Consider the following 16481-nt stretch of genomic DNA (forward strand, 5'->3'; position numbering starts at 1 on the left):
GAACTTTGGTCTTTACAGTTTTCATTTTGAAGTGTTTGCATATGATATAACGATTATTATAGGCTATCGGGGACTGTTTTTGGACTAAAAGTAAATTGAGACTAGTGACCAAAGCCTTAGCTTTGAAACTGGTACTTGAACGACTGCCCTTAGCTTGACTTGGTTTGAGGGGTCTTCTAACAGTCTCGGCAGATGTGCAAAATTTTGATTGTGTAAAGCGAAAACTTCAGATGGATGGGTGGGAGAGAAACCATGTTGTAAACATTCGTCATAGTACTCAGAATCCACTGATTTTTGGCTATGGACTCCCTTTGTAGGATGAAAGTAAGACGTGTGATCAGAATGTTAGACTAACGACCTCATGTTCAGTTTTGTAAATTTTGCTTAGCTGCAATAGATCAAACTTTTGGATGTGCAGTCCATGGTCTTTTTTCCTACAGCTATAGCTGAAAGCAGATAGTCTTCCTCCCACCCTTGTGGCTTCACTGACCTTTATTTTTTGCCTCTTGAAATAACGCCGTTGCCCTAACTTCTTCTTGTCATGGTTTTCCCGGTTCTTAGTGCTGGATTAGCTTTGAGTGTATGTTTAATTCAGCAATAGATGACTGGACTTCTTGCCTAATTAACGAGCACAGTTCATCCGATGGAGCCAGTTCTTCATTTTACAATCTTTTATGTGCAGGATTTATAAAGGGGTATTTTTACATGACCCTGCCAGCTTCGGAAGACAAATGGCACACTTAATTTTGAGAAAGAAGAAAATGACAGTATAACCCAATACTACACTTGCATAAAATTCTAACAGCGGCGAGGTCTTAGGATAAGTGCTCACAAAGTGCAAATACTCATTGGGACGGAGGTAGTAGAAGCTCCACTGATTCAGAGTGAGGAGTAGGACACACCATAATGGAAACAGACACCTTTGGCTACAACCAAGGCTGCAAAATTGACACCATATCCTACCATGAATAGGCAACCATGAATGGAAGAGAGGCCAATCCAAGGCTCGCTGTATTGGGCTCCTTCCAGCGACAAATCCACCATAACTGTATGAAGAAATCTGAAATCGGCAGTATACTTGCTTGGAAACTAAAAGTCACAGGCAGAGTATGAGGTCAACACGGCGGGCCAAGTGACCCGTTATAACATGCAAGATCATGTGCCCTCAGCAGGCAACTTCCGGGTAGAGTTCATGTGCTGGGGAACACTGCTGAGCAGGGAACAAAGCAGGGCCGATGCAGAAAGCATCTCATCAATAAACATATAACCCCTACGCGTGCAGTCAGCCAGTGTGGCCAAAATGCATCTGAACGGCAGAGATCCAGTACAGACTGTTTTAGGGGACGGAGTAGCAAAGGTAATCGATCCTAGACCATCTGGCAGACATTGGACAAGCCTACCAGCATCCAGAAGCATCAGGTATAAAGGACCTCTTCAGTCCCTATCCTGATGGGTGCAGAAAGACATTAGGGCTTTAAACCTCTCTGCTCCCTGTTCCTTAAGGTACCGTCTCACAGTGGCACTTTGGTCGCTACGACAGCACGATCCGTGACGCTCCAGCATTGCTCCATTGTCGTAGACTGCGGTCACACTTCGCAATGCACGATGCTGGAGTGATAATTTCATGACGTGTTTGCGATGTAGAAGCTGTTGGTTACTATGCGCACATCGTATACGATATCATGCACACCTTTGTTACACGATGCGATCATGCCGCCACTTGACAGGACACTTGACGACGAAAGAAAGTTTCAAACGATCTGCTACGACGTACGATTCTCAGCGGGGTCCCTGATCGCAGTAGCGTGTCAGACACCGCGAGATCGTAACTATATCGCTGGAACGTCACGGATCGTGCCGTCATAGCGACCAAAGTGCCACTGTGAGAGTTTAGCGTTAGCACCATGATGCACTAGAAGATAAGCAAATCGGTGCAAACAATGTTTTGCTGGGAAAGCATGGTCCTGGTTAGAACTGGTGCGAGTTGATTTGCAGGACCCGATCCTGCAGCTACGTCAGTAATCTGTGGCTGCTGGACAGGAGTCGAGAACCAACTTTTACCTCTCAGCATCCACCTCTTTCACTTATCTGACCTGGCCGACGTCACATGTGTCACGCTGCAATAAAAAATTTTCACCAGCCCAGAAAAATCAAAAGAAGAGCCTCAGATAACAGAAGGTAGACAGCTGTGCAACCGGTCCTGTAAATCGATTTGCACCATTTATGTGCACATGCTGAAGTTTTACTCCGCTCAGAGCGATAAGTTTTCTGTCAGGGCATGCCGCAAGTTGTAGACTTCCAACTGCACAGGTTAGTACCCACTGCGTCATCGTATATAGTATAGGAAAAGTCGATCAATCACACAGAAATCTTCCGCATTAGAAAGCAAAAATAAATTTATTTACATTAACAATAAAATAAATGCTATTCAGGAACCAACATAATATTGTACAATGGTCAACCTCCTGTGAAAACTGGTTGGTGAGTTGTAAAGAATCAGTCACTTACAGAACTCATTACACCACTGCATCCTTGTGACTGAAGTAGTTGTGAAAGTAACTGCAGAAACACTTTGCAAATGTATAATCTGGTCAGATCAGAAAATGATCGATAATGCCAATAAAGCCCATAATAGACCAAAAGATAATATTAGAGAGTGGCATGAATTTACATTTCTCCATTAGAGATGGGTTATTGCCACCTGCCAAACAAGCAGACATTTCATGGAAAGTAGGTTCATTAAAAAAAAAAAAGAAGAAAAATAACAAAACACGGAATCTGTCACCAGGTTTCACAACACATTATTAAACAGCTATTAGATCTGATGACACCGACATACAACGAGAATTGGACTCCTAAAATTTGTACTTTAAAATCAGATCGGAAAACTTTCCTAAACTATTTTACAGCCATTCTTGCATGGACTTTCAAAGCAAGTATTCCAGCCTCATCAGGTCAAAAAGATTTATCAAAAAAGTTATACAATTTATATTGTGAAATCTGGTGACAGATCCCTTTTAAAACAAATGTCCTGGAAGATTAAGGGTATGTGCAGACGATGCGGATTTTGCTGCGGATCTGCAGCGTTTCCGCAACTGCGGGTCCGCAGCAGTTTCCCATACGTTTACAGTTCAATGTAAACCTATGGGAAACAAAAAAAGGCTGTGCACATGCTGCGGAAAAAAATGTGCGGAAACGCAGCGGTTTACATTCCGCAGCATGTCACTTCTTTCTGCGGATTCCGCATCGGTTTTACAACTGCTCCGATAGAAATCCGCAGTTGTAAAACCACAGTGAAAACTGCAGAAAAACGCGGTAAATCCGCAGCGGCTTTCCACTGCGGATATATCAAATCTGCTGAAATCTGCAGTGGACCCAGAATACGTGTGCACATACCCTTAACTGCTCCAAGTTTGTCATATTGAGAAGAGGAGGAGGGGAAAAAAAAAAGAAGAAAACTTACCATCTGCTCTTGGATTTCTAGTATGGAATTCATCTATTTTGCATAAACATTTTACTTGTTTGCATATATGACTTTACTAAAAACTGGATCAGTTGTGACCAGCTCTTTTTTTTCGTGCCTGCGCAAGACACAACTGATAAATTGTGCCACTGAGCTGGGTCTATAATACCAGAGATGTGAAGAGACTTCTCGTATCAGAGTGGACGGCATCAGGCAAAAAACTGACACCACAGAAAACAACAAGATCAGTTTTTCCCAACAGCAGCATTAAAAATATATACGGTATATAAAAAAAAAAAAAAAAGTTAAGAAAAAAGTGGAGAGCCAGATCTACATTAAAGACCCCAAAATGGCACTTTCAGCAGCCAAAAAAAAAAATGGGAAAAAAAATGCAAAAGCACCAGAGTGGAGGATAGCCTTACCACAATCATCTTCTGCTCCTTACAAAATGTCAGTGAAAATTTGTTCCTAATAGTTCTCCTATAAACTAACGCCATCTTGTAGGTGCTCGTGACTAATAATTGTTCCATAATTTGTTCCATCTATGGATTAAGAAGTGCAGAAGACAAATGTGGCGCGCTGTCACGTCTCTGTAAGGGAGGACCCTCACGTGCAGTTTTTGGTGCAGATTCACCTGGGTGCATTTTTTTTGATCCAAAGCCAGAGTGGATGGATGAACAGATCCATTTATATTTGCTATTCTCGGTGAATCGACTCCTGGACTTGTCCCAAAAAAGCTGCATCCAAAACTGCACATGTGATTTCAGCCTAAATCTGCAGAACCAGAGTAAGAGGTGATGCTTCTTCTTCATCAAAACTTCACATGGCACCACCACCGATCTACAAGATGTATAGTTTATAGGAAACCTGCCAATGAGGGAGCACGGGTAAATTATGGGGTAATGATTAGCCTAAATAGCTAGTGGTCTGTAGTATATGGAGGAGACATCCTCTCGGACTCCACGTAGTCAAATATATGGAATGTACATTCACTTGGGCGAGAGCCATATTTATATCGTATGACGTATAACACAAGGGCAGAGTCACTAAGAAAACCTTGCACCGTTAGTGTCGATGATGTGGACTCCTGGATCTTGAGCGTGATCTCCTGATAAAAATAAAATGTATACAATCAGACAATCAGTAGGTAAGCAAATACCTTCACATTGATCTGGACCACCCATCTGATCCCTCAACATATGAAAATGCGTCTTTATTCATGGGGTGGGCGCACCATACACCACTATTTTAATCTGACAGTGTCGTGATGATTACTTGACTTCTCAAAGACCAACGTCTTGGCAAACTAGACCATTGGGAAGGCTGCTCATCTTGATCGCTTTTGCGGAAATGTAGTATTACGTGGTAGTCAGGCAAATAAAAGAAGGTCTGGGTAGTTGACGGCTTAGGCTGCCATCGCTGGAGAAGTGGCTGGGGTGGGGGGACCATGCATGAGACCTCATTCTCTGATAGCAGTGTAGATAGAAGTTAGCCTTATGGAACAAACACTTTTATTACATAGATATGCTCTTATCAGGTAGGGAGCATGCTTGACCACTCCTCCATTCATTCTGTATAAGACAGCGAAAGGAAAAGGTGCAGCACTCTCCTTTCTCATAGATAATGAATGATGCGATGGTGGAGCATGCGGGCGGCCACTCCTTTCAGATGGGGGTCAACAGCGCTCCTGGCAATTGGTGTTGACAATTATTTGTAATTGAAAAAATCTGTTAATCTTGTAAAACTGCAGAAAAACTACATTTGGAGAGACAGCATCCCCCAATCTTTCAAGAATTTGCATCTTAAATAAAATCAATGCACATACATTCTCGTGCGTGGGGGGGGGGGAGGAGGAGAGCGGGGCTAAGCTTTATTCACACTGTTAATGTAAAAGAAAAGTACCGGACCATTTGGGGCTGAAAACTTTCTAACTATGTTGTAATGGAAGAATATTAATTATGAGCCAAAGCAGCACCCGGCGTATGTTACCTTTTTGAAGAGCTGTAATCCCGACCTGCAATAACAAAAAGTTAATTAATGTGGAACTGCAAATAAGTATTTTCATCACAATATGTAAGGAATATTTACAAATGGTTGAAAGCATTTCGCACTCTAAAGCCAATGGGAGCCAAGAAGGCTCAGGGTTCGGTATGATGATCCATCAATTGGTCCCAGTCACAGCATGTATTCACACCAAACAACTTTTAAAAAACAGATATATATATATTTTTTTTCCCCCAAAGTCACTAGATTCATGCTGCCCCCACATTAGGCATGATAGCAGGCAGGTATGTTTTACTCCGAAATGCTGGGTAATTTCAGAGGAAACAGTGTGGAAAGTCGGGGACCATAGGGAGAAACATGACAAGTCTGGTGCGGCCCATGTTTGGTTTTCCCAGCACCGCTCTAGTTGATCAACAGGAGAGAGATATACTGCTGGGTACATTTACAACGATGGCTCAAGAACAATTTACAGTGCGCTTACTGTGTCTCGGCGAAGGCGATCGGCTTCTCGTGTAATGCCTTTCCCACTCATCACGCTCTCTCTCACGCCGCTCTCGCTCTCTGAAAACAAACAATATCATTTAACACTTTTTTTAAAAAATGTTAGCGTAGAAATTAATAAAACAGAATAAGAAACAGTTGCCCCAAGGGTTTGTCAGTCTTCAGAATTTGGAAAAATAACCTATCCTCCCCTCCGGCACCAGCACCTTTCCAGTGATGTCGGCGCCGGGTTTAAAGAGGTAAAAGTGACAAAGTAATGCCAGCAAATAAAGGCTGCAAAGTCCAGAACACCCCCAGACCTCAAAGGTTCTTCCAAAAGAAGTTAACAACGGCCACTGACTTATGCAGTGTGAATTCTGAGGCTGACGTCATGCGAGCCTCAGGAGATCCGACACCAGCGTGGGAGGGGATTATAGGGTACTTTTATTCTACATGGGGGATTATAGTATTTAAGAAGAGGTTCTCCAGTAGTGGGCAACTCCTATAAAAAATGATGAGGCCGTCCTGGCATGTTTTAAGGAGCAATGAGAAATCAAGAGTGATAAGATCACAGTGGTGCAAAGCAGCAGAACCTCCCCCCCACTCCACAATAATAAAAATAAAACTAAATTAATATATTTAGAAAATGAGCCATAACGTATGTGCCAAGTATAACCCACTTCATGCGGATCTTCCGTGCCATAGCTCTGAGCTCATCCTCACGTTCCTAAGGAAGAGATTACATAAGTAGTAAGATACATATTGAACTGTTCCAACAGCTGACACTTTGTATTTGCCCCTTTGAGAGCAGTGTGGCCCAGAAAATGAGCAACTCTTACCTGGCGTTCATGCTCCTGCTGTATAATCTTCTCCTGAGCGGCCTTTTTATCCGCCTTGTCTAAAATATAAAGCAAAAAATATAGTTCTTACCGATAACGGTATTTCTCTGAGCCCATGACGGCACCACGGAGAGAGGGGATCCGCCCACCAAGGACAGGAAACCTACGGATAAAAAGGCGGTACCACTCTCCTGCATCAGTTGTTTACATAGATAATGATGGGAGACTACTAAGACATTTGTAAAAATTTTAACTGTTTAGCATAACAAGATACCGCGTGACTTTAAATTATAATAGACTATGGCACTATTCCATGTGTGCACCCATAAGTGAAGGGAGGGAATGTACGGGTGCCGTCATGGGCTCAGAGAAATACCGTTATCGGTAAGAACTATATTTTTCTCTGATCGCCCATGACGGCACCACGGAGAGAATTACATAGATAGTACATTCAGGGAGGGACCACTGCCTCCAGAACCCTTTTACCAAAAGTAAGGTCTGAAGAGGAGATTAGGTCCAATCTATAGTGCCTATAGAATGTGGATGGTGAGGACCAGGTAGCAGCTCTACATATCTGGTCTATGGAAGCTCCGGCCTTCTCCGCCCAGGAAGTTGCTACTGCCCTTGTTGAGTGAGCTTTAACCTCCCCGGGAACGGGCATCCCACTTGCTGAGTATGCTAGGCTGATGGCGTCCGTGATCCATCTTGCTATGGTGGCTTTAGATGCTTTTTTCCCCTTCCGGGGACCCTGGAAACACACAAACAGAGAGGAATCCTCCCTACTCTCTCTAGTGACTTCTAGGTAATGTAAGAGACATCTCCTTACATCTAGTGTATGTAGATTTTGTTCCTCCTTATTTTTGGGATTGGGACAGAAGGAGGGAAGAGATATCTCTTGAGACCTGTGAAATTTTGAAGCCACTTTCGGGAGATATACTGGGTCTGTTTTTAAAACAACCCTATCCTCTAGAAATTGTGTGTGAGGAGGCCTGGCTGAAAGGGCCTGCAAGTCGCTGACCCTACGGGCAGAAGTAAGGGCGACTAAAAGAGCTGTCTTGAGGGATAGCGTTTTTATTGTAGATTCATGTAATGGTTCAAATGGAGGACTAGTCAGGGCTTTAAGGACCAAATTTAAGTCCCACTGAGGAACCACTTTTACTGGCAGAGGCCTAGATCTTCCTGCCGCCCTAATGAATCTAGAGACCCACCTATTTGAAGCCAAGTCAAAATTAAATAGAGCACCTAATGCTGCCACATGGACTTTTAGGGTACTGGTGGCTAACCCCATTTCCAACCCGTTTTGCAAGAACTCTAAAATGGCATTAATAGGAATTTCTTTCCCTATTTTAGCGCCTGAAACGGACAGGAACTTTTTCCATATTTTGCCGTACTGTTTTGTTGTAACCGGCTTCCTACTTTTCAACAGAGTTGAAATTAACCCTGAAGAGAACCCTCTGCTTTCTAATATTTTCCTCTCAAGAGCCAGGCTGTCAAGTGTAAGTTCTTGACCCGCGGATGATAGATTGGGCCCTGTGACAACAGATCCTGTAGGTCTGGCAATACCCAAGGGTCGGATATCGACAACTTTCTCATCCATGAGAACCAAGGTCTCTTCGGCCAGAACGGGGCAATTAATATGACCAACGCCCCGTCCTCCCGAATCTTCCTCAGCACTGCTGGAATCAAAATGAGAGGAGGAAAGGCATAGACCAGATGGTGACCCCAAGAAATCAGGAAAGCATCCAGGGCTACTGGGTTCCCCATGGGAGATAGAGAGCAAAAGGCGGCTACTTTTTTGTTTAAATGGCTCGCGAAGAGATCTATTTTGGGAACCCCCCATTTCTGAGTGATCTGGGTAAATATGCCTGGATTTAGTTCCCATTCTCCCTGTTTTAGGCTGGAACGACTGAGGAAGTCTGCCTTGTAATTGTCTATCCCTTTTATGTGTAGACTTGTCAGGGATAGAAGGTTGTTTTCGGCTATCTGAAGGATCGAGTTGGCCACTTCCATTAGACTTTTGGAACGGGTACCCCCCTGATGGTTTATATACGATACTACCACCTGATTGTCCGACATCACCCTCACATGGTGAGATTGAAGGACCCCCAGGAATTCCTGAAGGGCAAATATTACTGCCAGGAGTTCCTTCATATTGGAGGAATTGTTTGCAAGGGACGGGGACCAAATGCCCTGAGCTACAAGGTCGCCCAGATGAGCCCCCCACCCTGAGGGGCTTGCGTCCGTTGTTAGGACCTTTGATATCGGGATTACCCATGGAACTCCCTGGGAAAGATTTTCCTGCAATGTCCACCAAGTTAGAGAGAGATTGGTGCGAGGAGACAATGTTAACCGCCCGTCTAAATGCTCTCCTAGGCGGATTTGCTCGGACAGTAGCTGCCATTGGAGATCCCTGGAATGTAGTTGGGCCCACTGGACTGCCGGGATGCAAGAGGTCATAGAGCCTAACAGTGACATGCCCTGTCGGAGAGTTATAGAGGGGAGAGATTGTACTCTTGATGCTAAGCTTTTTATCTTTTGTAATTTGCCCTCTGGGAGCCGGCATTCCATTTTTCTGGAGTCTAGAGTGAGACCTAGGTACTCCTGAACCTGAGAAGGCACCAGTTTGGATTTCTCTAGGTTTATTAGCCAGCCCAGGTTTTTTAGAGATTGAATCACTAAATCTAGTTGATTCTTGCAATGTTGCTGGGAGGAGCCTATCACCAGGAAATCGTCCAGATATGGAACGATCAGGGTGTTTTCTTCCCTGAGGTGAGCCATTACCTCCGCGACCAGCTTTGTAAAAACCCTCGGGGCTATTGCTAGGCCGAATGGAAGAGCTGTAAACTGGAAGTGTCTTAGGACTCCCTTGATGTGGATTGCCATTCTGAGGAATCTCTGGTGATCCTTGTGTATTGGGACGTGATAATATGCGTCCTTCAAGTCCAGGACCACCATGAAACACTGAGGAAACAGCATTTTGATTGATGACTTTATCGTTTCCATTTTGAATGCTTGAACCTCTAAGTAATTGTTTAGATTCTTCAGATTGATAATGGTCCTGAAGGAACCATCTGGTTTTTTCCTCAGGAATAGAGGGGAATAGTACCCTTGCCCTCTTTCTTGAGGGGGAACTTCTAGGAGTACTTTTTTTACTAACCCCACAATCTCGTTTTCTAGAGTTAACTGTTCTTCTGCTGAGGATCTGGTAGATGTTACCTTGAAGGAGGGACGAGGGTACCTCTTGAATGTTAACCTCAGTCCTGATTCTATGATGTTTAGGATCCAATGACTGGAGGTGATCTTTTTCCAGGCTGGGAGAAAGAGAGATAATCTCCCTCCCACCTGGGGTGAACCTTCATTGTGGAGGTTTCTTGCTGTCATTGAGGTTTTTATTGAAGATAAATCCTTTATTTTTATTTTTCTTATCGTCCCACTTCCCCTGGCCTTTCCCTGGGTTCTTACGGAAAAACCTCTTGTTCCGAAAGGGCTTCCGATAAGAGGGGAGACCCAGAGAGGGGAAGGACTTTTTCTTGTCCCCGGCTTTCTCTAAGATGTCGTCTAGAGTCGACCCAAACAGAAACTCCCCTTCACAGGGGATGGTACAGAGTTTCGTTTTCGTTTGTAGGTCGCCTGGCCAATTCTTAAGCCAGAGGGCGCGCCTGGCCGCATTAGCAAACACTGCTGCTCTGGCGGATAGCCTGATGGAGTCGGCCGAGGCATCGGCTAGGAAGGCCGCAGCCCCCCTCATTACGGGTAATGTATCCAGAATTGAGTCTCGGGAAGTTTTCCCCTTTAACTGACCCTCTAGCTGGTTCAGCCAGATCATCAGGGAGCGCGAAGTGCATGCAGCTGCAACTGCCGGCTTCAGGCCTCCTCCCGCTGCCTCCCAAGAGCCCTTGAGAAATGCATCTGCCTTTTTGTCCATTGGGTCCTTCAGAACCCCCATGTCCTCAAATGGGAGGGCGAATTTCTTTGAGGCTTTAGCAATTGCCACGTCTAATTTCGGGGCCTTCTCCCAAAAGGAGCACGATTCTTCCTCGAAGGGATATTTCCTTTTTGGAGTTAAGAGAGTCTTCCTCATGGGCTTTTTCCATTCCTTCTTAATTAGGCCACCTCCAGGACCCATAAATACCGATTGGGGGTTCTCTGCCTCTGGCTTTCTCCCCGACGCCGTACTGGACTCCTTACTGTGTTGAGACCTTTGGCGTTCTTTGCTGGTGTCCTGGTGCACTTTCTGCTGCCGCCTTTTTTGCTGCTGCTGCTGCTGTGGCGATACTGCAGGTGGAGGTGATTCGGGCGGAGGTGATGCTGGGTCACTCATACTGCTGCTGGTCTGCGTGCCTTGAACTCGGCTGAGTTGTCGCTCCTATTCCCCTTGAAGCTCCTGCCTATTACTGCAGAGCCACCAAGAGGATGAGGGTTCTACTATTTGAACCCTCCCGCCGCTTCCCTGCACCTGCGCAGTAGCGACTGATCATATGAGGAGCGGTCGGCGCCTGCGCAGTAATCCGACTCAAAAAACACGCTCTAGCGGTAATCCGCGCCATCCGACCGGAAGACCCGCCGGCGCCTGCGCAGTGCGCATCAAGCGCCCCGCCGAAACATACCGGCGGCTTCAGAAGCACCCCCGGCGCCTGCGCAATGCACACCAAGCGCCCGGCTGGAGCCACGCCGGCGCCTGCGCAGAGCGCGCCCCGGCCAGAAGCCCCGCCGGCGCCCACGCAGTGTACACCAAGCGCCCGGCTGGAGCCACGCCGGCGCCTGCGCAGAGCGCATCAAGCGCCCGGCCGGAAGCACCGCCGGCGCCTGCGCATACCGGCGCTCTGCAGACCTCGCGAGACCCAGCTGGATACCGGGCCTGCGCAAAGCAGCGCCCGGAAGCAGATATGCGCTGCTGACCGGCACCCCCGGTCCTATGCAGCCCCAGTAGCACAATACCTGCACGCCTGATGGCGATGCAGTGTGCAGACTGACGCTTGATTTAGGGAGGGTCGTGCTGCACCTCCCGCAACCACAGAGGGACCCCCCGGGATGTTGCCGCTGCTGCATCTTACCTGGGGAGGTGACCGCGAACTCCTTGTCACCTCCCCCGCACACCCTGTCGGCCCACTGGCTCCCAGCGGTGGCGCTTCGGGTCACCACCCTAGCCGAGGCAGAGGGACCCCAGCTGCCTGAATCGGACTGGTTGGCCCCGGATCCAACGACGAACTGGTAAGTCCGTAGGTCTCCCATCAAGGACAGGAAACCAACTGATGCAGGAGAGTGGTACCGCCTTTTTATCCGTAGGTTTCCTGTCCTTGGTGGGCGGATCCCCTCTCTCCGTGGTGCCGTCATGGGCGATCAGAGAAAAAGGCACAATAATTCTTATCCGATAGCAACAGTACCAGCCGTGAGACAAGATGTTACGGGGAGTCGAATATATTATTCGAGCATGCCCGAGATACTCAGATAATACAATATCCGAGAACGCTCATCCCTAACCATTGTCTATAAGTCAGGATTAAGTGGTTATGCTCTGTTACCCTTTAACTAAAAAAAAAAATTATATACCGGTATATATATATATAGCAAAAGGATCGGTCTCTTCCACAAAAAGCAAATACATCCACCTCACTTATCTGGATTGCCAATAACATGCATTTTTGTGTTTTTTCTCCATAAAAAATTTTATCAAACGCACGACCACCATGGCTATAGGGCACGATACTTACACTGCTTGTTTAAGGCTTTTTGCATACGAAGTTTTAGTTTCTCCTGTGGCGTTAACTTGGCCTAGGAATATTGAGAAGTCATTAGAAGCATTAGTAGAAGAAATAAAGAAATTATTCTGTGGAAACAGTGTAGGCGCAGGCGAGAATTTCTGCTTGTAAAAAGAATAACATGTTAACGAGGATGTCAGAACCATTAAAAGAAAACGAACAGAATCAGAATTTTCCATAATTGAAGCTAATCATTTAACCCTACATTTCACGCAGTGTTATCTTTTATTAACCAAAAATGACATTATACGAAATTGTGTCATCGGCCTGCGGTGTAAATCTTATCAGCGGATGGTTTATTATGACACGCTGTGAGATATAAGGATGGATATATACACCATGCTCTGTGCAATACACATGCCTCTAACCACAACACCGCATCCTGCGTCAATCAACAAAGCGGTAGAATTCTTACTGACTTTGGCTGCTCCGCTCTCTCTGGAAACGGCAAGTTCAGGCCTACAAAAAGAAAAAATAAAACATTCAGGACAGATTTCAAAAGATATAGATATCTTAGAAATCTATACAAACAAAAACTTAAAGAGGTTGTCCACTACTTTATCATTGATGACCTATCCTTTAGCTAGGTCATCAATATCTGATTTGTTGGGGTCTGGCACCCCTGCCGATAAGTTATCGGTGTTGGGTCGGCGGCCACCACTGCTCACTTTCGGAGCCGTTTCAGGTTTTCCGATAATGGCCGCGGCTGGATACTGCACATCTGCCTCCTACGGATTTGAATAGGAGCAGGGGTACTACACATCCGCCTGCTGTTATTATCAGAATACAGAGAGAATCCCCAATTGAGCAGTTCCAGCCGGCGCAGACACAGAACAGCTGATCGGCAGGGGTGCCGACCTATCAGACATTAGTGACCTATCCTCGGGGTAGGTCATCAATGATAAAGTATAGCGAACAACCTCTAACATGGTCGCCCTAATGTGACCCCATGTAGGAGCAAGAAAGAAAAGTGACTAACAAGCAGTGACTTCTCAGGGATCCAATGTAAAGGGGTATTCCCATCTCCAGGATGCTATCCCAATACGTAGTAGGTGTATTAATAATAATAAGTGGTTATGACCACTAGCAACTAGATAACAGTCACTATATCAGTGGTCGCAACCATGGATATCTAAGGTCCTGCAATGCCTGCACATGAGGAAAGAGACATAGCGAACCAGAAGAACTATACTACATGTATAATTGGAGGTATTTGCTAATATTACACCTACTATATATTGGGATAGGATCTTGGGAGATGGGAATACCCATTCAAGGCCATTTAATAATACATTTCCTCTGAATTGAACGCCCAGGGAACCTGTATATTTGGATTTCATAATAAAGGGGTCATCTTTGATTAAATAATCCCTGTAATGCAAGTTCTGAATTTGTAAAAGTGGCAGGCGATTACTAACCTTTTCAATCGCTCTCCCACGGCTGGAGATATTGTCCTTCTAGCTCCTTTTTCTCGATTTGGAGAAGGACTTCTAGAAATACTACTTTGGCTACTCTCTTGAGAACGCCCACTGGTCTTTCCACCGCGGCCATATCGGTCAAGTGACCGTGAACGACTTCTATGAACAGGGGGAAAAAGAAAAAACACCGTTGGGAAACACTGTCTCTTGCTGACTACAGATAGAGTCAACTGGAAATCCGTCAGCAGAATAAGTTATGTGAGAGTCCCTCAGTGAGCATATTCTCACGGGACAGTTTCTAAATAGTTTTTTTTCTTTGCTCCTTTAAGCTGATTTATGACCACATTAAAATCGAACATGCAGGAAAACCGTGCAGAAAACGCAAACTGTACAATTTGTAATGAAACCCAATTGAAAAAAAATTGATTTTTAGCCCCAAATATATGCATTTAAAGGGGTTGCCCACGGCTCAGAGAAGCCCCTCTATCACTATAGTCCCCCACCTACAATAAAAACAGCCTGTGTTCTCTATTCCAGTGCCATTCCATGGGTTTGTCTGAGTAGTGGATAACCCCTTTAACAAAAAGAAAAAAGCCCCATGCCTTTAATGTATGACAAGTGTCATTTCATAGGATATGCTCTCTTTTAAAAAAGTCTCAAAACAGATTTCATATTAAGGTGTAACAACTTTGCGTTTATATACAACTTACCGAGACCTCCGCCTTCCGCCATAATATCGATCACGGTCAGGGGATCTCGATCTGGAATACTTTCTGCTGTCTCTAATTCCTCCTCCACCAGAATACCTTCTTGCGGGGCTTCGAGAATACCAGCGAGAGCGGGATCGGGACGTTGACCTACGTCTGCGGCTATCTCTCCTTGATCTGGAGCTTGACCTAGACCTAGATCTGGATCTGGACGTTGTTCTGGAGCTGGACGATGTAGTGGAAGACGAAGAGGAAGATGAAGACGAAGACCTACGTCTAAATATGGAAGTTAGGAAAAAAAGAAATAAGGAAAATGTCAAGTTCTAAAGTAGCTATAGGGCAGTCCAAGCGTATGAGACTACTCCTAACAGGGCTAGTACATTAATGAGAGAAAAATATTATTATAGTAAGAAAAAAAACAAATATCACAGTAATCAAATACCAATAGTTGAATGTTGCTCCTTCTAACAACTGACATACTTACCATAAGGAAATTACTTTAAAATTGAATGAAATAATGATGAAAAAGTAAAAAAAAAAAAAAAATATGGACTCCCTTTTCCTGAGAATCCGCATTTACATCTTTTTTTAGCATTTGGTATTTTAGTGCCTTGTGCACCAAGACCACAAACTTCCATTGAAATCACAGAACTGGGACATTTCACTAGCCTCACACTTCACTGGTAGTAACCAGTGCCAGGCAGGATGAGGTGTCTATAGAAAATGTAGGGAATGAAATGAGCAGTTTAGGCAAAACAGGCACCGTTATAAATAGAGCAGAGATTTAAAGGCTATGAACATCTCTGACATGGAAAAATTATTTTTACGTATGCTTTAGTTAATAAAATTGCACCAAGTTTCAGTCGGCAACATCCGTTCATTCATTTTCAGACCCCCAAATATAGAGTTTGCCACGTGATGAAAGTGTCATCTTTGTCTTGTAAGCGGCCCTCCCAGCAATACAGGCTGGATGTGATCTGTGAGTATCTAGTGCGCTCATTTTGCAGTACAGCTTCTATCTTGCAGAGGCTTCCTCTTCATTTGCCTTGTTCTTTTTCTACATCCCATTTTATTTGCCCTCATAAGACTATCGATTAGTGAACATGCTTTGTGTTATCTGAACATGCTCGGGTGCTAACAGAGTGTCTTCTATGTGCTCAAAAGATACACTGCACAAAAAAAAAAAAATAAAATAAAGGGAACACCAAAATCCCAGATCCTAGATGGCACTGAATGAAATATTCCAGTTGTAAATCTTTATTACATAGTGGAATGTGTTGAGAATAATAAAACCTAAAAAGTATCAATGTAAATAACAACTAATATCCCATAGAGGTCTGGAGTTGGAATGATGCTCAAAATCAAAGTGGAAAATGAAGTTACAGGCTGATCCAACTTCAGTGGAAATGCCTCAAGACAAGGAAACGATGCTCAGTAGTGTGTGTGGCCTCCACGTCCCTGTATGACCTCCATACAATGACTGGGCATGCTCCTGATGAGGCGGTGGATGGTCTCCTGAGGGATCTCCTTCCAGACCTGGACTAAAGCATCAACCAACTCCTGGACAGGCTGTGGTGCAACGTGACGGTGGATGGAGCGAGACATGATGTCCCAGATGTGTTCCATCGGATTCAGGTCTGGGGAACCGGCGGGAGAGTCCATAGCTTCAATGCCTTCATCTTGCAGGAACTGCTGACACTCCAGCCACATGAGGTCTGGCACTGTCCTGCATTAGGAGGAACTCAGAGCCAACCACACCATCATATGGTCTCACAAGGGGTCCGAGGATCTCATCTCGGTACCTAATGGCA

The 16481-nt window shown here is 45.0% G+C and overlaps 1 protein-coding gene across 4 annotated transcripts in view; it reads right to left on the minus strand.

The window, feature by feature from the left end:
* Positions 1 to 2378: 2378 nt before the first annotated feature.
* Positions 2379 to 16481, minus strand: part of CLASRP (CLK4 associating serine/arginine rich protein) — a 40740-nt gene continuing 26637 nt past the window's right edge. For 3 of the 4 annotated variants that reach the window (XM_069746830.1, XM_069746831.1, XM_069746832.1), the window contains exons 13-21: positions 14674 to 14946; positions 13964 to 14122; positions 12965 to 13004; positions 12498 to 12558; positions 6787 to 6845; positions 6628 to 6674; positions 5949 to 6028; positions 5453 to 5477; positions 2379 to 4571 (exon numbers count right to left, since the gene is read on the minus strand). In XM_069746830.1, the coding sequence (XP_069602931.1) occupies positions 4529 to 4571; positions 5453 to 5477; positions 5949 to 6028; positions 6628 to 6674; positions 6787 to 6845; positions 12498 to 12558; positions 12965 to 13004; positions 13964 to 14122; positions 14674 to 14946 (787 nt within the window). In that variant the 3' untranslated portion in view covers positions 2379 to 4528. Of the gene's footprint in view, positions 4572 to 5452; positions 5478 to 5948; positions 6029 to 6627; positions 6675 to 6786; positions 6846 to 12497; positions 12559 to 12960; positions 13005 to 13963; positions 14123 to 14673; positions 14947 to 16481 lie in introns of all 4 variants that reach the window. The other variant, XR_011317979.1, reaches the window with a different exon arrangement.

Source organism: Ranitomeya imitator, chromosome 2 (assembly GCF_032444005.1).
Source record: "Ranitomeya imitator isolate aRanImi1 chromosome 2, aRanImi1.pri, whole genome shotgun sequence".
Classification (NCBI taxonomy): Eukaryota; Metazoa; Chordata; class Amphibia; order Anura; family Dendrobatidae; genus Ranitomeya; species Ranitomeya imitator.